The sequence below is a fragment of the Abramis brama genome (genome assembly GCF_963993115.1).
Source record: "Abramis brama genome assembly, chromosome: 11".
NCBI classification, from domain to species: Eukaryota; Metazoa; Chordata; class Actinopteri; order Cypriniformes; family Leuciscidae; genus Abramis; species Abramis brama.
The window spans coordinates 3,630,374-3,652,871 of NC_139973.1; the positions used below are offsets into that span (position 1 = coordinate 3,630,374).

General features: G+C 35.0%; 2 protein-coding genes across 14 annotated transcripts in view; both read right to left on the bottom strand.

Annotated features, from left to right (window-relative positions):
- smpd2b (sphingomyelin phosphodiesterase 2b) lies at positions 1 to 10,387 on the bottom strand. 2 transcript variants are annotated; one of them, XM_084129002.1, is made up of 11 exons: positions 9,937 to 10,387; positions 6,938 to 7,013; positions 6,347 to 6,443; positions 6,147 to 6,223; positions 5,910 to 6,003; positions 5,048 to 5,137; positions 4,282 to 4,364; positions 3,953 to 4,085; positions 2,020 to 2,124; positions 1,576 to 1,744; positions 1 to 730 (listed from the first exon to the last, which is right to left on the bottom strand). In XM_084129002.1, exons 2-11 carry the CDS (start codon positions 6,985 to 6,987, stop codon positions 318 to 320), a joined length of 1,311 nt encoding a protein of 436 aa, XP_083985128.1. In that variant the 5' UTR covers positions 6,988 to 7,013; positions 9,937 to 10,387; the 3' UTR covers positions 1 to 317. The 2 variants fall into 2 exon arrangements, with proteins under 2 accessions (XP_083985128.1, XP_083985129.1); XM_084129003.1 differs by having other exon boundaries at positions 6,938 to 7,050.
- Positions 10,388 to 11,402: 1,015 nt separating this feature from the next.
- tead3b (TEA domain family member 3 b) overlaps positions 11,403 to 22,498 on the bottom strand; it is a 50,216-nt gene continuing 39,120 nt past the window's right edge. For all 12 annotated transcript variants that reach the window (XM_084129611.1, XM_084129617.1, XM_084129620.1 and 9 more), the window contains 6 exons: positions 19,353 to 19,414; positions 19,101 to 19,237; positions 17,893 to 18,066; positions 16,409 to 16,552; positions 16,174 to 16,326; positions 11,403 to 14,057 (listed from right to left, as the gene is read on the bottom strand). In XM_084129611.1, coding sequence (XP_083985737.1) covers positions 13,944 to 14,057; positions 16,174 to 16,326; positions 16,409 to 16,552; positions 17,893 to 18,066; positions 19,101 to 19,237; positions 19,353 to 19,414 — 784 coding nt within the window. In that variant the 3' untranslated portion in view covers positions 11,403 to 13,943. The remainder of the gene's footprint in view (positions 14,058 to 16,173; positions 16,327 to 16,408; positions 16,553 to 17,892; positions 18,067 to 19,100; positions 19,238 to 19,352; positions 19,415 to 22,498) is intronic.

The window sequence follows — 22,498 nt, forward strand, 5'->3', positions numbered from 1 at the left end:
TATATATTTATGTATATATATAAAACATTTTAAGTCATCCTTGCGGCCTCCTTGGAAGTTTGCTGAGGCCTCCTGGACTGAACAACTAAATGAGGTTGAAATGAAATAGATATGTCATGGAATTAATGATTTTGCTAACTTGTCTAATTTTCTGGTTCCTTTGTTTCCAGAAGATTTATCCTCAATGTCTAGTAAAAAAAACAAAAAAACAACAACCGGTTGTGTTCAGTTCAGTTAAGACATCAAAAAAATGACCCATTGTCCTTCTCATAAAGTTTCAGTTCAGTATTCCATCCAAATTTAGTTCAGCTTTCTTGCTACAAATGCACAGAATCCTTGCTGTCAAGTGAATTTCGCAAATGGTCCGATGATAAAGCCTTGGGGTACTCCTTAATCCGTTCCTGAAGGCTACTTAGTGCCAGTCTCATCTGGTCCTCAGTGCCTTGCAGTGCCTTCACCTCCATGCTGTAGAAGATGTACAGCATCAGTGTAGAGAGGAGGACGGCAAAGCACAGCGCCCCCAGCAGGTAGAAAGAGGCTTTAGGAAAGGGCTGTTCAGCTCCCAGAGCAAACAACGGGACAGCGGCGATGGCTAACTCAAGTACTAGCAGGACAAGACCCATGATGCCTGTACGAGCCGCGGTGTGGCGCATGCGCTCGGAGCAGTGTAGACCCACCTTTACTTCAGTACGAGCTTCATTGACTGTGTTGACCAGCTCAGGAAGCTTATCTGAGAGAGAAACATACATACACTACCATTAAAAAGTTTGCGGTCAGATGCATTAAATTGATCAGAAGACATTTATAATGTCTATAACGATTTCCATTTCAAATAAATGCTGTTTTTTTAAAAACTTTCTATTCATTAAAGAATCCTGAAAAGAAAAATGCATCACGGTTTCCACAAAAATATGAAGCAGCACAACTGTTTTCAACATTGATAATAATCAGAAATATATTATCATCTTAGAATGATTTCTGAAGGATCATGTGACACTGAAGTCTGGAGAAATGATCACAGGAATAAATAAAATAAATAACTTAAAATTAACATATCTTAACATTTATTTGAAATTGCAATAATATTTCACAATATTACTATGTTACTGTATTTTTGATCAAATAAAACATACTTCTTCCAAAAAACTCTTTTTAAAAACATATTACCAGCCTCAAATAGTTGATGTCGTCAAAACAATCTTTAAAGAAGTAGTTCACCCGAAAATGAAAATAATCACACACTCATGATGTTTCAAGCCCAAAAGTGTTGTTTTTTATCATGGAACACAAGAGAAAATTATCTGATGGATCAATAAGGATATTTTTTTTTGTACTAGCTTCTCAGACAAACTATGTGAAGATTTCTCCTTAATGCATTTCACGAAAAAAATATATTATGTGAGTTTGGAACAATATGAAGGCGAGTACATGAATATTGTTTGGGTGAACTGTTCCTTTAAAACATCTTGACATCCAAAAAATAACACAGCATGGGTTTATTGTGTTGTTGTTATTGCTGCATGCAAAAATGCATGTAATAATATTTCAAGACTCCAAAAACTGAAGCGCAAATACCTGGAATACAGCCAAATTCTCTCTCTTTGCATCCATTTCCCTTTTTAGTTGGCGTAAACAGGAACTCGGCAGTGAGAGCCTCGTGGTCTGAATAAGGAAAGGGCTGTCCAGGAACTGGACCCTTAGTGGTGCACAAAGACTCGCAGCTCACATCTACTTCCCCTGATCCCTGCAAGAAACAGCGCTGTCAGCATTTATGTGCATACGAGCAAAGAAAGATAGAAGAATTAGAAGAATCTATAGTTCCAAGAATAGTTAGAAAACTAGAAATTTCTTAGGTATCATTTATGTTTGTCTGCAGGATGAGTTGCGTCAAAGTTTAATACTTTGGGTTGAGGTTTGTTCAGATCATTAAACCAGACTATAAGCAACAGTTTGAGTCTCAGAAAACATCACTTAATATAATAGAAATAGTAGAAAATCGTAGTAATATCTAACTTTTACCTTGAACAGGATGTAGTCTATCCGGACTCCTCCCCCAAATGGAACGAGACCATCCGTGTGTGTGAAAGGGTTTTCAGATATATGGGTGAATCCTTCCTCACATCCCTGGTTATTGACGACAGGATGTCATTATAAATCATAACTGAGGCTCCTGGTGTTAAGATGCGTTCTGGTCGATCGGATCACAAGTAGACGAGGGAGACTCATTCCCGTTTACACCTGGTGTTTTAATCCGTCTCTTTTGTCCACTTTCAAACACTTCTGTCCTGATTTCTTCGAGTGGAGGGTTTATGGGCGGGTGTTTTTCAGATCTTTTGATCTGATGGACAAAACAAACTTGTGCAATTTACATATGAACTCGACTGGAGACGACGGAGAAACACACGGAGAGCATCAGCTTTAGTTTCTGCTCTGACAGACGCAACACCAGCCGAACGCTGTGAGTGTGTGTTAGAAATCAGGAATGGTGAGAGAACTTTGTGATGGTACGTTTTTCATCTGCAAATCAAACTCGAGTCTTCCGCTGACAAAGTTTAAATCCCGTCTGGCTAGAGCTCTTCCCATAATGTTTCATGTTACATCAGTTGGCGGAGAGTAGAGGGTTTTTTGTGGCTGTTTGAACACATTCGACCACATGAACGTTTACACTACGAAACCAATCAGGTCGAATGCGTTTTCAACGACCTTTGGAAGTGTTCGAAAGTGGACAAGCTCAAAACAGTTTTAGACCCGTTTACAACTGTATTTAGCGTCGTCCACTTGTGATCCGATCGACCAAAACACTTCTTAATATCAGGAGTAAACAGGGCAAAAAATGTTTTGAACTTGTCCACTTTCGAACACTTCCAGAGGTTGTTGAAAACACATTCGACCGGATTGGTTTTGTACTGTAAACACTCATGTGGTCGAATCCAGACAGCCACACAAGACGCCGACTGACCTAACATTAAACATTATGGGACGAGCTCTAGCCAGACGGGATTTAAACTTTGTCGGCTGAAGACTCAAGTTTGGTTCTAGACGACACAAAGTTCTCTCTCCATTCCTGATTTCTAACACACACTCACAGCGTTCGGCTGGTCTTGTCAGAGCAGAAACTAAAGCTGATGCTCTCCGTGTGTTTCTCCGTCGACTCCGTTTGTCCATCAGATCTGAAAAAACACCCACCCATAAACCCTCCCCTCGAAGAAATCAGGACAGAAGTGTTTGAAAGTGGACAAAAGAGACGGATTAACCAGTTTACACTGAAACCAGTTTACACTGAATCCAGAATCCGGTTTACACCAGGTGTAAACGGGAATGAGTCTCCCTCGTCTACTTGTGATCCGATCGACCAGAATGCATCTTAACACCCAGTGTAAACAGGGCCTTAGACAGCTATGCAGCAGGGTTCCCACACCTCGGTTAACTTCAAATTCAAGGACCTTTCAAGGACTTTCCAGGTCCAATACCCTCAAATTCAAGTGTGGGTTGAGACTTAATGTGGGGACACACTTCAAGTGAAAGCAAGGTTACATCGTGTTACCTTGTAAGATTCATTGTTACAGTTTTGCCTGCGTGAACGTCATGGCAACGTACAACACAAAGTACCTCACGCGGGAAACACTTAACGTAACGCGTACATGCGCGTAACTAACGTAACGTAAATCAAGCAAGCTAGTGCGCATAGGCCACAAAGTGTTGGCGATATAACACATTAGTGGACCTGAGGGAATAATATTCCCTCAGAAAACTTATTGCTCAAAATAAATTCAAGCACTTTCATGGACCTGTATCTATGTGTGTTTATTTACAAAAACTTTCCAGGGCCTTGAATTTTTTTCTCCCTCAGATTCACCAACTTTCAAGGATTTCAAGGTCCCGTGGGAACCCTGATATCATTACACACACAGTCATCACAAGAGGTCAGACAGGATCACGCTGCATTACTAACGTCAAAGCTGGCGGCCTCACTGAAGCTGTCCAGGAGTCCAGTGTAGTTTCTCAGCAGTCTGGTCCCGAGATCGTCTGGGTGCATGTTCAGATCTCCACCCAGAATCACCACGTCCGCTCCAGCACTAGTGTGCCTTTGAGAAACACACTGAGTCGTGAGCATTGAGGAATCAGAGCAGAAATCTGCGTGGCTTGCGTTTATTTTCAACAAAATCCCAGATCAGAGTGATCTCAGGCACATTTCACTGAAAGATTGAGCAATTAAAAACTATTTTAGGCTTGAAAATAAACCCACAGCAATGGGTAAAACTGCAAAAAGAGACTTATGACCTTATGAACTGTTGCAGCTCCCAGGCTTGAACCACTCGGTGCGGGAGATACGAATCTTTCTCTCTGCAATATTCTGCATGCAGCTGGAGTAAACACAAACATTCATGCCAGTGTTGTTATTGTTAAACACAAATTCAACAACAAAAAAATTGGTAGTTGAAAATAACACTAAAATTAAATGAAATATTAGATGAAAAACTGTACAATAAGGCCCTATTAGTTCACACTGGCTAATGCATTAACTAACATTATCTAGCAATGAGCAATTTACAGTATTTATTCATATTTATTAACATTAGTTCATAAAAATACAACTTGTTCATGTTAGCTCAGGTCCATTAAATAATATTAACGGATATTTCAACTTTTGATTTTAATAATGTAAACGCAAATGTTGAAATGAACAGTAACTAGGATTAATAAATGCTTCAGAAAGTTAATAATTGTTAGTTCATGTTAAGTAAACTAATGTAGTTATCTAATGTTAACAAATGGAACGTTTGAAGTGTTACCTAAAAACTTAAAATTAAAAAACTGAAATGAACATTAGAAATGTTGCCTTAGCAATTAACTGAAATGAAACAAGTTTAAGTTTAGGTATTAAAATTAAAATAAAAAATTAAAATAAATTAAAGCTAAATAGAAAGCACATAATAAAATAACTAAAATGAAAAATAAACAGTAAATTCAAAATATTAATAAATACTTTAATAGTATATAAATAATAGTAAAATAAGACTCGTACACGCATTTTGCATGAACTTACATGAGTTACGAAGACATGAACCGTCAGCCCACTGATGTTAAGCAGGACCTTCCCGACAGCCTTGCCACCAAACCAGTCTCCATGTTGAGCCTGATTCAAGATCAGATCATTAACAAGCCTTTTATAGACCGACCAATCAGCGCTGACACTGACGCCACATTAATGGAACATACAGTATGAGTTCGTTTATTTACAACAGGTAGTAAGTATGTGTCAATAATGGATGTATGGTTTACAGGTTCGACTGGTTAGGATGTAAAATAATGTTTAAAACCATAATATTTGTATTATTATGTACATTATTAAGTATTTTATAAATGCAATAAGGTACTCAAGCCGGATGCGCTATATTGTGAATATGTGACCCTGGATCACAAAACCAGTCACATGTCGCACGGGTATATTTGTGGCAATAGCCAACAATACATTGTATGGGTCAAAATTATCCATTTTTCTTTTATGCCAAAAATCATTAGGGTATTAAGTAAAGATCATGTTCCATGAAGATAATTTGTAAATTGTCTACTGTAAATATATAAAACATTTATTTTTGTGAGTGAATGCAGCACAATCGCCAACATAAATGGACAACTTTAAAGGAGATTTTTTTGCACCCTCAGATTCCAGATTTTCAATAGTTGTATCTCAGCCACATATTGTCCTATCCTAACAAACCATACATCAATGGAAAGCTTATTTATTCAGCTTTCAGATGATGCATACATCTCAATTTCAAGAAATTGACCCATGTGACTGGTTTTGTGGTCCAGGGTCACATATGATCATTTCTTAAATATGTAGAACTTAATTTATTTTAAAGAAGAAAAGCAGGATGTCTGTACACATAATTGATCAGACCCACCATGTACGGATATCCATTTAATGAGTATTTGTACAGAAAGGCGTCATGGATTCGATGTCTGGAAAACACGGCCAGTCCGCTTCCTATAAATCCACTGAAGACGAGAAAATGTTACTTTAATAGAAAATGCATTCATAACTGTGTCCCTGTGCTTATAAATGTGTGCATTTAAGCCCAAAGAACCTTTCAGGGACACAGAACCTCATTGATATATTCATGCATTTAAAGATGATTTACCTTTTAAAATAATGGGAAAACGGATAGACACTGCCAAGCTTCTTCTTTAAAAACAGAAAGTCTTTCTCACACCAGACCTGCAACCAACCAGTCCCAGAAAAACATGTCATTCTACAGTACAATCAGCTAAAAGACAACAGACGTATCTGAATCATATTGTTTAAAGAGTTCATCATTTTTAAACTGAGAAGCGTCTTCACCTCCTGCAGTAACGCTATATCAAGCTGTTCCTGATTCAGCAGGTCTCCGATCAGAACAAATCTCTCTCTGCAGTTCTTACTGAGGTATCGGATCCCCCTGAAACAATCACAGCAAACGTTTGATCCTTTACGCATTTATTAGTTAATGATACAAATTCAGTGCACAGACATTTGAGAGAAAATAAAATGTTTGTTTTTTTACAAAATCGATTTTAACAGTAAGAAATGAAAATCACAAATCTGCATATGCAAATTTCTGCAACACACAGATTTTTTATATATATACATATTTTCTGTTTTATATTTTTTATGAAATGAAAAATATTTAATTGAATAAAAAAAAAAAAGTGTTTTATCACTTGGTATGTAAACAAATATATTGTAGAAAGATAGTTAAGCTAATACAAAGTAAATATTTTTCAGATAATATTTTAATAATTTGTTTTGGCATTTAAAAATGTCTTTTTAAAGTTGGAATCCTATAAAATATTCCCAGTAGGATCCGTTAGATAGATTAATTAGGAATATCAGAATCCTGTGCACATTTCTTCAGCTAAAGGAAACGCGTATCGATGTAAAGAGTGAACTGACCAGCAGTTGAGAGAGAAGACACGTAATCTGATTGGCGCTGAGGTTGTCATGGCGATACGTCGTCTTATGGGATGGTCTGTGAGGATGAGAGAATTCAGTTTGAGCTCAGACTCCTTTCAACACACAAAACAAAACGGGGTTGATTCAGTTGAGCATTTCTCAGAATGAGCGTTACTCTACGTTTGAAACTGTTTACACAAAATAGTGCACAGAAAACCTTTTTTTTTTTTACCACTAAAAGCTTAAGTTAGTGGTTACTGGTTTGTCTTTATCAATGTTTTGATTTGAAACATACTGTGAAAAAGCACTATTAAAAAATACATTCAAAATCAAATACATTCATCAACACAAGACAACTTCACCAATCTAAAATAAAATATATTTCATATTTACCTGGCCTGGCTAAAATCTGCATTAAACCGAGAGCGGTGTGCTTTAGTCAGGAGCTTTCTAACAGAAACTAGTTCACAAGAACCGGAACAAGCCAAGCAAGTCGTTAAATACTTTTGACTGAGAGTAAATCCACAGACAGAGATCAGCTCAGAAACACATGTCTGATTTACAGCGCTCATAAATCATAAACGATCATAAAGCCCGGCTGCTGGTGGATATTATTATGGCTCCACCTCAATCCCAAGGGTCAAAGGTCCACTTACTGTGTTGTCATGGTGACACTGTACACAACACACCCTGCAGACTGGCTGTGATGATAAACTTATGTGTAAAACCATAATATTTGTATTATTATGTACATTATTAAGTATTTTATAAATGCAATAAGGTACTCAAGCCGGATGCGCTATATTGTGAATATGTGACCCTGGATCACAAAACCAGTCACGAGTCGCACGGGTATATTTTTGGCAATAGTCAACAATACATTGTATGGGTCAAAATGATAGATTTTTCTTTTATGCCAAAAATCATTACAATATTAAGTAAAGATCATGTTCTATGAAGATAATTTGTAAATTTCCTACCATAAATATATTTATTTTTGTGAGTGAATGCAGCACAATCGTGAACATAAATATAAAGATAAAGATTTTTTCATAATTGAGATTTTCTCAATGTTTTGATTTTTTGATGTGACTGGTTTTGTGGTCCAGCGTCACACACATTTCTGTTTTTATATATATATAATATTATAATATAATATATAATATTATATTTTTTCTTTATGAATATTATGAATTATATATGTAAAATGTAACCAAATGTAAAAAATACTACTAATTAATATTAAATTATAATACCATGGTATATCAAAATAACATGATATTACCATCACTACAACAAAAAAGACATAAAACTTTACTTAAGGTCTTTATATAAAGTATTAGGCTCTATATATAGAGTATTTTTAATGCATAAATAATGCCTTGTAATGCACGTTATAATGCATTGTATGGTCTCATGAATAATTGTAACCACAGTTATAATTAATTATAATACTGATGCATTCAATCAAATGACAAATCTGCAAATATTATAATGCATTTTAACTTTGGTTACAATTATTTATGGCAAGATTTAATGCATTATAACATACATTATAAACACATTAATAATGCATTATACATAAAGGCTTTAAGTGTTCCCAACACTTCTTTCTCAGTGATGTTACTATAATGGAATCACACTACGGTAATACTGTGGCATATCATTCACAACTGACATTAATGTATGAAATTATGATACAAGATTCTTGCAAATCCCCTAAGATCCTTCTAACATAAACTCACAGCAAGTTTACATACTGATCTGAATCGTAATGGCAGCATGTGCTTGTGATGACAGTAAATCAGTCTGTATTAATTTTACACCAGTAAGCATCAACATTTGCTCCAGCAGCGTTACGATCATTCAGGGACAGTAAACACAGACACAGCTGCTCCACACACACACTGACAGGCGCCAGGAGGATCTGTGTTTACTGACCGAGATATGGGGGAGACCAGCCACATATATGTGTGTGTGTGTGTGTGTGTGTGTGTGTGTGTATATATATGCATTCATTTGATCACTGGAAAAACAGGAAACGTTATTAACATTTTTAATAACGGTTTTCTTTTTTTATTATATATTTTAAATGTAATAAATTATTCATATGGTGTCAATTCTCAGCAGCTATTACTATGTTGTTTAATATGGGCTACACATATATATATATATATATATATAGAGAGAGAGAGAGAGAGAGAGAGAGAGAGAGAGAGAGAGAGAGAGAGAGAGAGAGAAATGTATGTATGTATGCCCATATTAAACAACATAGTAATATATATATATATATATATATATATATATATATATATATATACACATACATACATGCATGCAGGATCTTTTAAAATGTTTTAAATGCTGTTGTATGTAATCATATCAAATGTATAAAATGTACTTTTTTACAATAACAATTTACATCATATGAATAAATATAATAAAAAGAAAACCGTTATTTTAAATTAAATATTTTACTTTTTTACAGTGATCAAATAAATGCAGCATTGCTAAATATAAAATACTTCTTGCACACACACACAAATATATACTGTATATATACACATATATTAAGATGCAAAAGCCTCTAAGTGCCATCTGAAATTTTCTTCTAGAATGATCATTTTTATCAAGCTCGTATATTTAAGTTCAGTAATTTCACTTAAATGACAATTAATAGGTAATTTTCATTGCCATTTAAGTGAAATTACTGAACTTAAATATACGAGCTTGATAAAAATGATCATTCTAGAAGAAAATTTCAGATGGCACTTAGAGGCTTTTGCATCTGAACTCTTCATATATACATCTATATGTATATAGGTACACTATTGAAGGTAGTGCAAACACGTGATGTAATATAGACGCTTAACTCACACTTTAAAATGAATGTCAATGCAAACAAACATCAGAGCAAGTATCATCTGCGATCAAATGATGCAGGATCTTTTAAAAGCTTTTAATGAATGCAATCTTATATGCTGGAGATCCGATCTTACCTTTTTACTTGAAAATGTTTCACACACAATCCAAAATAGTTTTCAGCTCTGTTATGTTATCTCTGCTATCAATTTTTCATCAGCTTTTGAGTCTCATATCCTGTCCATTCGTTCCAGTCAGACCGCGACTTCCTCATCTGCCACTGATCTAGATGTCCTCTGAAGAAAAGACACTCGGCTTTATCAAACGCGTTTGTTGGACATTTTACATTTAACTTGCAATTTTTAACCTGTAAAATGAGTAAACGTGTTCACGTGAATCAAAATAAAGCGTTATCAAGCGTCTCTCTGTGACTGACACACGCGTTTGTACGGCACATAATCAGAGTTTTGCAATACAATGTTCAAAAGATTATTATTTTTTTATTATTATTTGTTCGTTTGTTTTCTCACAAGTGCTACTTTGCAGCAAATGCATTGAAGTTGGTAACGTTACGCGTGAGTCCGCCGACGTTTAACGTAACAGCTTCGTCATCAACAAGCGCCTCGATGACTGGATTGTTGGGAAAATGAGTTCTCTTTAAGAAACGTTTACTTTTCATTGAATCTGCTTGGTCAGGTACAAAAGATCAAAATAATAGTTGTCCTATTTTAACTATTCACTGCCTATTTCAATTCAACTCAATTTAAGCTATTAAATCATTATTCGAGTGAAAATTATTTTCATTATTTCTTTTCTCAGCGCTTTCCAGGATGGACCAATCACATGCGTTGGTGAATAATGGATGAGATGTTTTTAAAGGGATAGTTCACCCAAAAATGATTATGTCATTTACTCACCCTCAATTTGTTCCGAACCTAAATAAATGTCTTTGTTCTGTTGAATACAAAATAAGATATTATGAAGAATGTTTGTAGCCAAACAGATGAAATATATATTCATATTCAATGGGGCCCATCAACTATTTGGTTACAAAATATTTTCTTTAGTTTTCAGCAGAAGAGTTCATATAAGTTCGGATCTCGAGGGTGAGTAAATGATGACAGAATTTGCATTTTTGGCTGAACTATCCCTTTTCTATCTTTTTAAATGTATTTGGGTGCGCCAAAAATAATCCTCGTAATTAAAATATTTACACAAAAGTACTTTCTAGAGAAAAAATATCAAAATAAGTTAAACAATAAAAAAAAACTTTTTTTCGTAAGTTAAACAAGATTCTACTAATTTTCATGTCAGTTTAATGTAATTTAAGTTGAAAAAACTTAAACATCCAAGTTGATTGTACTTAATTTAAGGCAGCAATTATTTTTTTTTACAGTGTATAAATATATATTAAAACACCATAGTACTTTCTTGTAAGAGGAATACTAGCTCTTTCCCAACAGTCAGTAAACCTGCAGTGGTGATAATTCATTACAAAACCCAACATTTTAATTCTGCCTCTCACAAGTTGTTCTGAGATATTCTGTTGTTCATTCAGATTTTTGCTGTGAAAGAGAATAAGACACTTTTACAAAGTTGTAAGTGTGTTTTAAGAAATATGGTCCAAGGAGACCCATGCCATTTTATTGGTATTGCTATACATTGTTTTGATTATATTGTACAAACCCCTAACATTGAAGATATTCGATACATAACTGCAATGCACAATTGGTAACCAAGGCCACAACGAACTGTTAAAAACAGGGGAAAGCTTTTGCCAACACCACTTAGATTATGGCATAAAATAACAGAAGTAACACACAAAATTTTCAATGTATGCATATAGGATCAATCGAAAGTCAAAGAGCAAACATAAAATTAATAATTATAATAACAATAATTATAAAAATGGAAACAAAAAGCCTGTAAGAAAAAATACAATTGAGGAAACTCTCGTCATTGAAGTTCAAACATGAAAATGCAGGTTAAGATTGTACCAATATACATTACATTTCTGCTTTTAAGGTGTACCCAAGAATTAGCAGTACCTTCAAAACGTATCTAGACATAAAACTGCTATCAGCGAGTGCCAACTCATGACTAAAAACCATCCCAAGAACATTTTCCATACAAACTGTGCTGTCTTTGAATTTAAAGGGCAAGTGGAACAAAAATGCTACATGGCTTTATCAAGTACGGGTATTTGAAACATCAAATCAGACCTAAAAATTCAAGTTTTTAGTTCTCTATGGGGAAAATAAACATGGTTTCATTTTCAGTAGTAGCAAAAGATACCCATGATCTCAGTTCAGCACTGTTAAAATGGCATAGTTCTGTAAAAACACATGCATAACCATGTCAAACACCTGGTGCATTCACGTAATCCAAAAGTAATTGTAAAGAAACCGACTTTACATCTAAAGGAAGTTAAAAAAAAAAGAGATAAGAACTATAACACACAGTTGTGTTGATGTACATGGTGAAATTAATGACTTTCCCTTTTACATTTAACACCAGGAATACAAAAAACTGACGTTTAACTCAAAACTAAAGGATCCGACAGGTAAATGTAGTTGCGAGAGAAGGTAAACAGTGCAGGGACGACGTGAAGGTGAAGATAAAAGAAAGAAGAAACAGCTTGAAAATGCAAACATTCTCTTTTGAGGGTTTAAAGCACCAGAAAGTACGACAGCAAGCAACATTCTCAGAGTTAAAAAGACACAAAAAAAAAACAAGCAACTCTATCGAGGTATTGTTCCAGGATTACACGTTTAAAATCTCGATGGGCAGCAACTGTGAAGCCACTTTTCATTGTTTCATTGATCACGTTCACCGTCAGACTTGACATTTCAACGATCGGACCTTTCCTCAGATCACGCATCTTGAGAAAGCTTCAACGAACAGCAGAGTCAAATACTTTGTAAAGAAATTGATCGCTTTATCTATTCCTACTATTTTACGTCGAGAGGTAGTCAAAAGGCACTTCAGAGTATCAATCAACTTGTGTTCTTTGAAGAAAGGCACTCAACATTTGGGTCAACTACTCGAAATACTTTAGTACCTGCGAAACGGTTTCCGACGCCTCTTTCTGTTGCTCAAACATTTTTAGTATCTGCAGAACTGAAATCTTATGTTATTTGGTTTAAGGCCAGGAAAAGGTTTTCAAACTGCAGTGTGTTTTCAGTAAGCCTGTCTTAATAAAAAAAAAAAAATGAACGTAAACCCTCTGCTGGCCGACCTGGTCCTCATTTACATATCGGGTGAATCTCATGAAACCTGTCGAGAACATGTCCAGGTCATATTTCACCCCAAAATCAAAAGTAATTTAAATTTTTTTTTTTTTTTTTAAATATTGCTTCTCATTAAAAAAACAAACAAAAAAAAAACAACATTATTTTATTGCATTATGGCCTTATATTGACGACAATTGAACACGTTTCCTCCCAATTCTGAGTAATGTAATGCTAGTAATAATAGTACTGCCTTTATGCTATTTAAATAAAAATCATTGCATTCAAAGATGATTTCTGTTAGTGTCTTAGAGTAATGAGAAAGCATTTTCTGTTGCATTATGATGATAAGAATTTAGGGAGGCAACATGCTTTATTAAAATAATGTCAAAATGCAACAAAAAAAGTCCTAAAAACAGCCTTTATTCAAAATAGGCATATTGTTTGTTTTTTTACCTTTTGATTTAAGAGTAAAATGAGATTTCTTCATGAGATTCACCCTTCTTATATCACTGTAAAATGCTGCATGCACCACTTATAAACGGCACACATTGTCTTCCATGACATTCTTTCCCATCCACACATTCACATTCCCTCCATGGAGACACAACAAAGCTTAAAAAGACATCTATGATCTGTATATGCAACAAAACCAATGTGACCCATTTTGTATTTAAGGCATTTAAAAACAAATACAAAAAAGTTTCTTTTTTTAAAACAGAGTAATACTATACTTTTTTATGTCCTCAAAGACTCAATCAAATTCTGCACCCGGAAGCAAAACTTTTGGTTTTGTGTAACATTTTGGCGTATTCCTCCGATGTTTGGACAATTTTGGCATATTCCTCCATATGTGTGATGGAGGGACTGTGCAAAGCAACAGAAGTCTGTTGACAGAACAGCTCGCGGTCGTGCTAGTCCTTAATGAGCCTATAGACGTGGTATTGTGCCCCGTGTTCACTCGTCGACACTTCAAATACAAACGCTATACACAGTAGTGTCTCCTGGGTTTCCCTGTGGGTCACCACCTGCGAGTCAAACAGAAAAGACAAAAAAATGCAGAGAATTTCAATTACATCATTTTTTTTTCTATTACAGATTTCATTTTCTAAAAAAGAAACATGTAATGTTTATTTCACACATTTAGGGGTGAGCGATATGACCAAAATCTTATTTCACAATATTTAAAAAATAACAAATATATATATTTATATATATTTGTATAATATAACTGATTTAATTAAAGGGGCGGTTGATTATGATTTCACTTTTCTAACTTTAGTTAGTGTGTAATGTTGCTGTTTGAGCATAAACAACATCTGCAAAGTTACGACGCTTCAAAGTTCAAAGCAAAGGGAGATATTTGCTTTTAAAGAAATCGCTTTTTAAGGACTACAAGTTACACGACATTCCTCCCGGGTTAGTGACATCACCAACCCTAAAATGTACATAAACCCCGCCCCCTGAACACAATTTATAGATTATCAAGACAGAATATGATAATCAATGACTAGAAGATAACTACACATAAGTTACATAAATTCATCAACTAATCATTCAGAAAGGTTGTCTACATGTTGTCACTTCTTCTTGAGTCTCTCCATCTTTCTGACTCTGGTTTGAACATAAAAGGCTAAAAAAGTGTTTGAAATTTTCAGTGCATGTCTGTGTGAGGTAAAAGGACACAAGCTCTTGAAGCTCCGCCCCCTGTGCAGAGAGCAGCAGCTCATTTGCATTTAAAGGAACAGACACAAAACGTTTTTGCTCACCCTCAAAAAGTGACAACTTTAACATGCTATATAAAAATATCTGTGGGGTATTTTGAGCTAAAATTTCACACACACACTCTGGAGACATGAAAGACTTATTTTACATCTTGTGAAAAGGGCATTATACCACCCCTTTAATTAATTATTTTAATTAATTAGTTATGGGAAAATATTAAGTGTTTACATTAACAACGCATTTAACGCACCCGCCCCGCCCCAGAACTACGTAGTTCACCTTACATTTCATACAGTTGATTGGTGAATAACAACAACTCTCTGCATGATGAAGCCGATAGAATGCAGTTAAAATGACCCTTAAGAAATATCACACAATTGCTGTTTTCATCACGAATAACACGTGTGGAATTGTGCTAATGATTTTATACAACAGTTCAATAAATAAAATTCAATATTGTGTTATATTTAGACACAATAATGTCTGCAATTGCTCAGTTTTGCCAATGAAAATATTACCTATAAAGCCAGAGCAGAACGATTGTGTGTCTCCGAGCAACACACAGCGGCGTTTCGTCTCTGAATGAATCTGTGTTTTGAGCGAATCAATCGAGTGAACTAATGACTCAAAGGCCCATTCATGCAGAAAGAGCCATTTACTTCATTCCTGAATGAATCCACCATTTGAACAAATCGAATGAATGAATGACTGACTCAGTGACTTATTTATTTAGACATTTACCGCCACCTACTGGTAGTTTTAGTTTCTTAATTAAAGTATCATTTCATAAAAAATAAATAAAATATTTCATATTTCCATATTTAAAAAAAAACAAAAAAACAATTTACTCACTATCCTGGCCGTTGAAGACTGAAAGTTTATGCGTAATAAAATGTTGAATCAAATAACATAATATATATTTTTTATACTTTTGTAGTGTCTATTTGATGCTTTTCTCATTTAACACAAAAATGACTTTAAAGTATCTTTTGGGAGTCATTTCTCAGCCAAATTTAATGTGTGATTAATTTACGATTAATTAATCGGCACATTGTGTAATTAATTAGATTTAAAAAATGTAAATCGCTTGACAGCCCTAATAAAAATAAAACACTGCATAGTCTTCACTGTTTGAATTAAATATAAATCGATTCTTATTAAATATACAAATGACAGACAGCAGGTCTATTAAAATAATTAAATAAATGTTAGTTTTGCAAATTTTACTCTATAAATATTTAGCATTTTATTTAATGTTTCCCATAAATTACAGAAATTTAAATGCCTCATTTAAAATGTTATGAAAAGTACTTTTCATTTCTTTAGGTGGAAATGAACGCTAAAACAATACCGATAAATATAAACATGACTGTTAACAATCTTTCAAAATCAACAATGAGATATTCTTGGGCATTTTACCTGTAAGATGGTGAAGTTTTCTAATACGCTGTTCATCATGTATTTCTCAGGCAGGTGCTTGAGCTTGTGGATGAAGTTGATCATATATTCGCACATGGGAGAGCGATGGATGCGATACAAGCACTTCCCTCCCTCAACACGAGCGAACTCCGTCTGTAAATCCAAACAGGCTTTTTTTAAAAGAGAAGCACTAGCACTTTTCAGTCATTTTAACGGTGTTGGCGATCACACTGACCTCCACTTTTTCCACCACTTGCTTCCCGAAGGAGCACACTTTGGTTGAGACGGTGATGGTCATGTTCTCTGAGCTGCTGTACTGACTGCTGACTCCGTAGAAGGAGCCCGGTCCATCCTGGACGCCACTGTTATTCAGATCCGCCTGAGGAAAAATACACTCAGTACTGTAGCGCTGCAATGCTACGACCAACTAGATTCAAGCTATGAGGAATCATTCATATCCACAGCAATAACACAAAAACAAAACAAGGTAGGTATGTGTCAAAATATTAGAGCTGCACGATTTATCATTAAAAGATCGAGTTCTCTAAATGACAGTGTTTCGGCTGTGTCTATTAAACCTTTGACAAGTACGATCAAAACGAACATTCAAATCTGCGTTGGCATGTATAGCGCTTATGCGCCAGAGAAACGAGGGCGCCGCCATCTTTATAATATTGTCTTTGAACTTCCATTTATGCGGTCGCTCTGTATATTTCTATGGCATTGCTGTCCAGGAGTAATTAGCTGGTGAAGTGGATTTACTTATTGTAAAGTTAACGAAAGTTATCATGAGGATTGTAATGTTTAAAGCAGATGACTTAAACGTCAGTCGACCGGGAAGATTTTAAAACGAGCCGTTCATTCATAAACACGCAAGATCGCTGTGAAAATACAGACCGAAGACAAAAGACAACGAGCGCAGCGCTGAAAAGGGGCGGAGCTACATACGGCCTATAGGAATGAAACAGCTTCACAATCAGTCTTTTCAGAGAAGTGCTGGGATAGAAGTTTATAGTTTGGATATAAACACTGATGTCTACAGTAGAGAACTAAATAGAGTAAATCACCTTTTGAAAGTAACTTGATGCTTTAAATAAAGATTGTATGAAGTACATCGTTACACCAGTAGGTGGCGATAAGTGACTGACATTTTTTTATTACTTATTGAATCATTCGTTCAAGATTTTCTTTAAAAAAAACGCTGATCGATCCAGTAATGGAACAAGTGAAGTTTTTATGAGTGAGTCAATGAATCATTCACTAAACAGATTTAAATATATGAAGAGTTCAGATGCAAAAGCTTCTAAGTGCCATGTGAAATTTTCTTCTAGAATGATCACTTTTATCAAGCTCATATATTTAAGTTCAGTAATTTCACTTAAATGGCAATGAAAATGACAGATAAATTGTCATTTAAGTGAAATTACTGAACTTAAATATACGAGCTTGATAAAAATGATTATTCTAGAAGAAAATTTCAGACGGCACTTAGAGGATTTTGCATCTGAACTCTCTCTCTCTATATATATATATATGTTTGTATTTTTAAATAGACTGCAGTGATTAACATTTTGTCAGAACCTCTAGTAAATCATGTTATTTTGTTTAGTCTATTCCGAATTGTGGGAGAATAGTGATCTAGATTTAAAAATAAAATCACGCTTCTTAATTTATCCAGAATCGTGCGGCTCTAAATTAGATGTATCTGATGTGACGCACCCAAAATTTGACGAGAAAGAACGCGTTTTGAGGGCCCTTCTCGTACAGCTCTTTGAGTCCTCCCTTCTTCTCAGGGAACTTGTCGTAGATCTGTCGGATGTCCACCGCCTCCAGCAGAGGGTCGCTGTAGGAAGGGTTGGTCTGGCCAATGTGAACAAACAGGTGTTTGCTGTACTGTAAACAGAAATGCAAAATATATTGTTATTAAAGTTCATTTCATTTAAGAGTACTCTGTATTTCTGCATGCAACTTCACTATTGGTTTTAATAAAAGTGCTAAACTATACACCCCATCTGCTTTTTATGTCTTTTAATTTTTAATGAGGGGTGCAAAATAAAAATGTAATGTGTTACAAAAACAACTGAATTAATTAAAATATCTTCAAATCATTAGGAATACGTCCAGGTCATATTTCACCCCAAAATCAAAAGAAAAATTATTATAAAAATATTTCTGTAACGAAAGTTTCATTAGTTAACTACATTAATTAACATGAACTAACAATGAACAATGCTTCTGCATAATTTATTAATCTTAGCAAATGTTAATCTCAGAATTGACTGATACATTTTCAGATCAAAAGTTGTATCTATTAACATTAGTTAATACACATAAATGTAAAAGGATAATAAATGCTGTTAAAATATAGTTAATGTTAGTTAATGCATTAACTAATGTTAACAAATGAGACCTTATTGTAAAGAGTTACCAGCATTTCTTTATGCAAAAAAATAAATAAAAATTAAATAAATCTATTTATGCATAGTGACATTATGCATTCTGATGACAATTTAAGCACATTAAAATTGTGAAGTATTTGTGCCTCATGCGGTAGCAATAGCTGTACCTTTATGCACATTTTAATAAAACCTAAAATAAAAAATAAAATAAAAAAAATAATGATTTTTATTCTTGTCTAAAAGTAATAATGAGAATTCAAAATAACATTTTACTGTATAAAAACAAATGAATTAATTCAACAACATTATACATAATGTCACCTCCAAAGCTAAAGGCAATCCAAATATTATGAAATTTATGTTAATCCAGCTTTTTACTCAAAACTGTTATACTGATAATATACTTTAGAAATTAAATTAAACATTTTGTTTTAAATGAGAGGAATGCAAACCAAAAGCATTTTCACTACTTTTCAGCCTCTCCTCTGTGGATAAGCACATGTGGGTCGAGAGCTCGTCTCTACTCACAGAGTCCTGGTCCTGCGGGACCTCCATGAACGCGGAGTACTCCAGAAGACGCAGTTTTGATGAGGCGATGGTGCGATCCTGCCACACGGGCACTGCGGTGGCAACCGGCGGGGGGGGAGGGGCCAGCGGCTCGTATGCTGGACAAACACAAGGGGGCGCCAGTTAGACTCAACCACAGACATAAACCGAGAAGAAATGGTGGCAGGCGTGAGCTGTGCTCGAAATGGACTACTAGTGTACTAGTACACTTACATGATAAGGGTTGAACAGGTCCTGATAGGTTTGGGTAAGAAGTTTGTGCAAATGGCTTGATGCTGAAAAAGTATTCAGGATTTGTTAGAATCAAATTCAAGTTATTATTTAAAGTTATTTACTTGGGTTAAACATTCTCTTATTAGGGTTCCCACACTTTTTGACCATTTCCAATCATGTTTAACTACTTTTGATTCAGACTGATTTGTTAATCAATCATTTAGACTTGATCAGTTCAAATGAATCAATTGGAAAAAACTGACTCAAAAGAATGATTCACTCACAAATCGAACATCACTATGGCTTATAAACAAGTTTTATGCTAGACAAGAGCAATATCTAGCTGATTAAATTACTTAGAGCAGAGCATAAAGAAAATGTGTATTAATTACAGAAATGGTCATGACTTATATTATTAAAAAATATCTCTGAAACTAAATCAAATATTTCTTGTCCATACATTTATTAATTCGGTATATAACCGTTTAATACATAGGACAGTGAACAAAAAGCCAGGCATACTGTATATTATCACTAACTAATTAATTTCCATAACTTTTCAAGTCCTACAAAACACAAATTCCCATATATTTTCTTGTTGTCCATGACTGTGGGAACCCTTTCTTATGCACTGAAATGTTTTTGGTTGGTATACAAGGTGGTATATTTCAGAACTTGAAAATTCACTTATCCCACAACTGTTCGTTTCGGCCGTATCAGCTAAGCGTAAGTTCACCTACTTCAGTGAGCGAGTGCAACATGACAAAAGTCATGTGCGCAGGCTCACGTCTGATAACACACATGCTCAAGAGATCTCAACAGAGACTTGAGACCACAGAGCCCATGATGTAGAGAGGAATTCGTTTAGTATGTTGCCAATGAATAAGGCTGGGAATCAAAATTTGGGAAGCGAAGCAATGGGAATTTTAATGCACCGCTTCTGAATCTACAGTGAAATCTAACCAAGTTTTATCAGAGTTGTGAGCTTGAAATTTGATCTGAATGTGATGAGAAAGAGTGGCCATCATAAAATAGTTAGGGCTGCCTTTTAAAAAGCCCCTTTTACACAGCGTGCTGATCCCGGGAAATTTCTAGAGTGCCTTCTGTGTGAACGCAAACACGTTCCGGGATTAATGCCGCTGCGCTGCGATTAGACGCTGCGTAAAAAAATCCATCAAGTGCAAGCCTACAATGGAAAGAGCGGTAGCGGAAGATTAGAATGGCCTTTCTACAACACATCCTGATGGCACGTGTCTTTACGGGATCTTTACTGGATGTGTGTGAACGCACTCACAGATTCCGGAAAATCACTGGCAGTGTGAATGAACCAAAATCAAACCATTATCCGTATATTTTCCAGAATCTCGGTGTGAAAGGGGCTTAATATACCATGGTAATCCAGAGTTCTCGCGAGAGCACAAGTTGAATTTGCTCAGCGAGTTTACTCTGGCGTCGAGTAATGATGCTCATTAAATATGCCCTTGTATCCGAGCTGCACCAATCACATCAGGTTATCTGATATAGGCGGAGCTAAACAGACGACGACAGCGCTGTGACGTCTAAGTCATTAGTAAACATTGCAAGATGGCTATGGATGAACACCAGTTGTTTGAAACGGCTTTGGCCGCTACAATGAACGAGTTAGACTTGGCTTTTTATCTAAAAGAGGAACAGAAGACGGCGCTCGAATCGTTCCTTTGTAAGAAGGACGTTTTTGCTGTTTTGACGACCGGATACGGCAAGAGTCTAATCTACAGTTAGCTCCGCTGGTAGCTAAGCGTATGGGGCTTGTTGTGATTGGTCGTAGTGTTATCCAATTGCGTGCAGTGAGATTTTCAAATGCATGCTTGGTGCCGCCCCTCGAGCTGGACGATTTTCATTAGTCGACGCCAGACCATTCATCTTTCAGATTTAGGTCTGGATTTCCAGGCTAGGCTTAATAGTCAACTATATGTTAATCGGCAAGAAGAGGCTTGGACAACGAAAAAAACAAAATCCACAGAAATTGCCGAAGTCATCTAGTGACAGATCGTTAACACGGCTAATGTGGTAATACAGTATGTCAGGCAGGAAAATTCAAAGTGTGGGAACATTTCGAGATGGTAAAGAATGACCACAAAAAGGTGATATGCGAACTTTAACATGATCCATCATTTAAAACTTAAGTAGTAACCTTTACATGGCCGATCGCATTAACGTTAACATATATAAATGTATTTCTCCCAACTAATGGCTTGATTGAACAACTAACAGTCGACTAGGAAAATCTTTTTCCCACACATTTAACCAATGAATTTCCATTACTTTCTCAGTTGATCGTTCAATAACATTGTACTTACAAATAGAAATCTCTAGCCAATTAAATTAAATTTTATTTTTAGATTCTAAGCATAACTAGAATCACTGGTAACACTTTACAGTAAGGTTTCATTAGTTGACTACATTAATTAACATGAACTATTAATGAACTGCACTTCTACAGCCTTTATTAATCTTTGTTAATGTTAATTTGAACATTTACTAATACATTATTAAACTCAAAGGTTGTATTTGTTACCATTAGTTAATGCACTGTAAACATGAACAAACAATGAACGGCTGTATTTTTATTAACTGACGTTAACAAAGATAAACAAATACAGTAATAAATGTATTGACAATGGTTACTTATTACATTAACTAATGCAACCTTATTGTAAAGTGTTACCCAATCATTTATATTATGCTTCCATAACATTATGATTTTAATCATTTGTATAGTTTTTCCAAGCACAGGAAGTTCCCAAATATTTCTTGGTTTTCAGTGATAGAAACTGAACACTGAAATAAAAAAATATTAGACAAAAATCTTACAAAACTTAAATGAAAATTAGAGATGTTGCCTTAGCAGCGAACTGAAATAAAAAAGTTGAAGTACTAACATTCAAATAAAAAGCTTAAAATTAAGGCTAAATAAAAATATTTTAAAAAACGACAAATTAATAAAATTGACAAAAGCACATACATTTACTTAAACTAAAAATGCACAAATAAAAACTAATTCTAAATAAATGCTAAATACTATAATAGTATCCAAATAATACTAAAACAACAGTGTCTCAAACTCATGATTATTGAGTCACTATTTTGACTTAAGTTGGTTAAGT

What these genes read in the sequence shown, in the direction of transcription:
- smpd2b (XM_084129002.1), bottom strand. Translation starts at nt 6,987, where the DNA reads ATGACAACCTCAGCGCCAATCAGATTACGTGTCTTCTCTCTCAACTGC. An exon ending in TTTTCCCATTATTTTAAAAG is followed by an intron (nt 6,004 to 6,146) that starts GTAAATCATCTT and finishes TCTCGTCTTCAG; the next exon opens with TGGATTTATAGGAAGCGGAC. An exon ending in TAAATGGATATCCGTACATG is followed by an intron (nt 5,138 to 5,909) that starts GTGGGTCTGATC and finishes ATCTTGAATCAG; the next exon opens with GCTCAACATGGAGACTGGTT.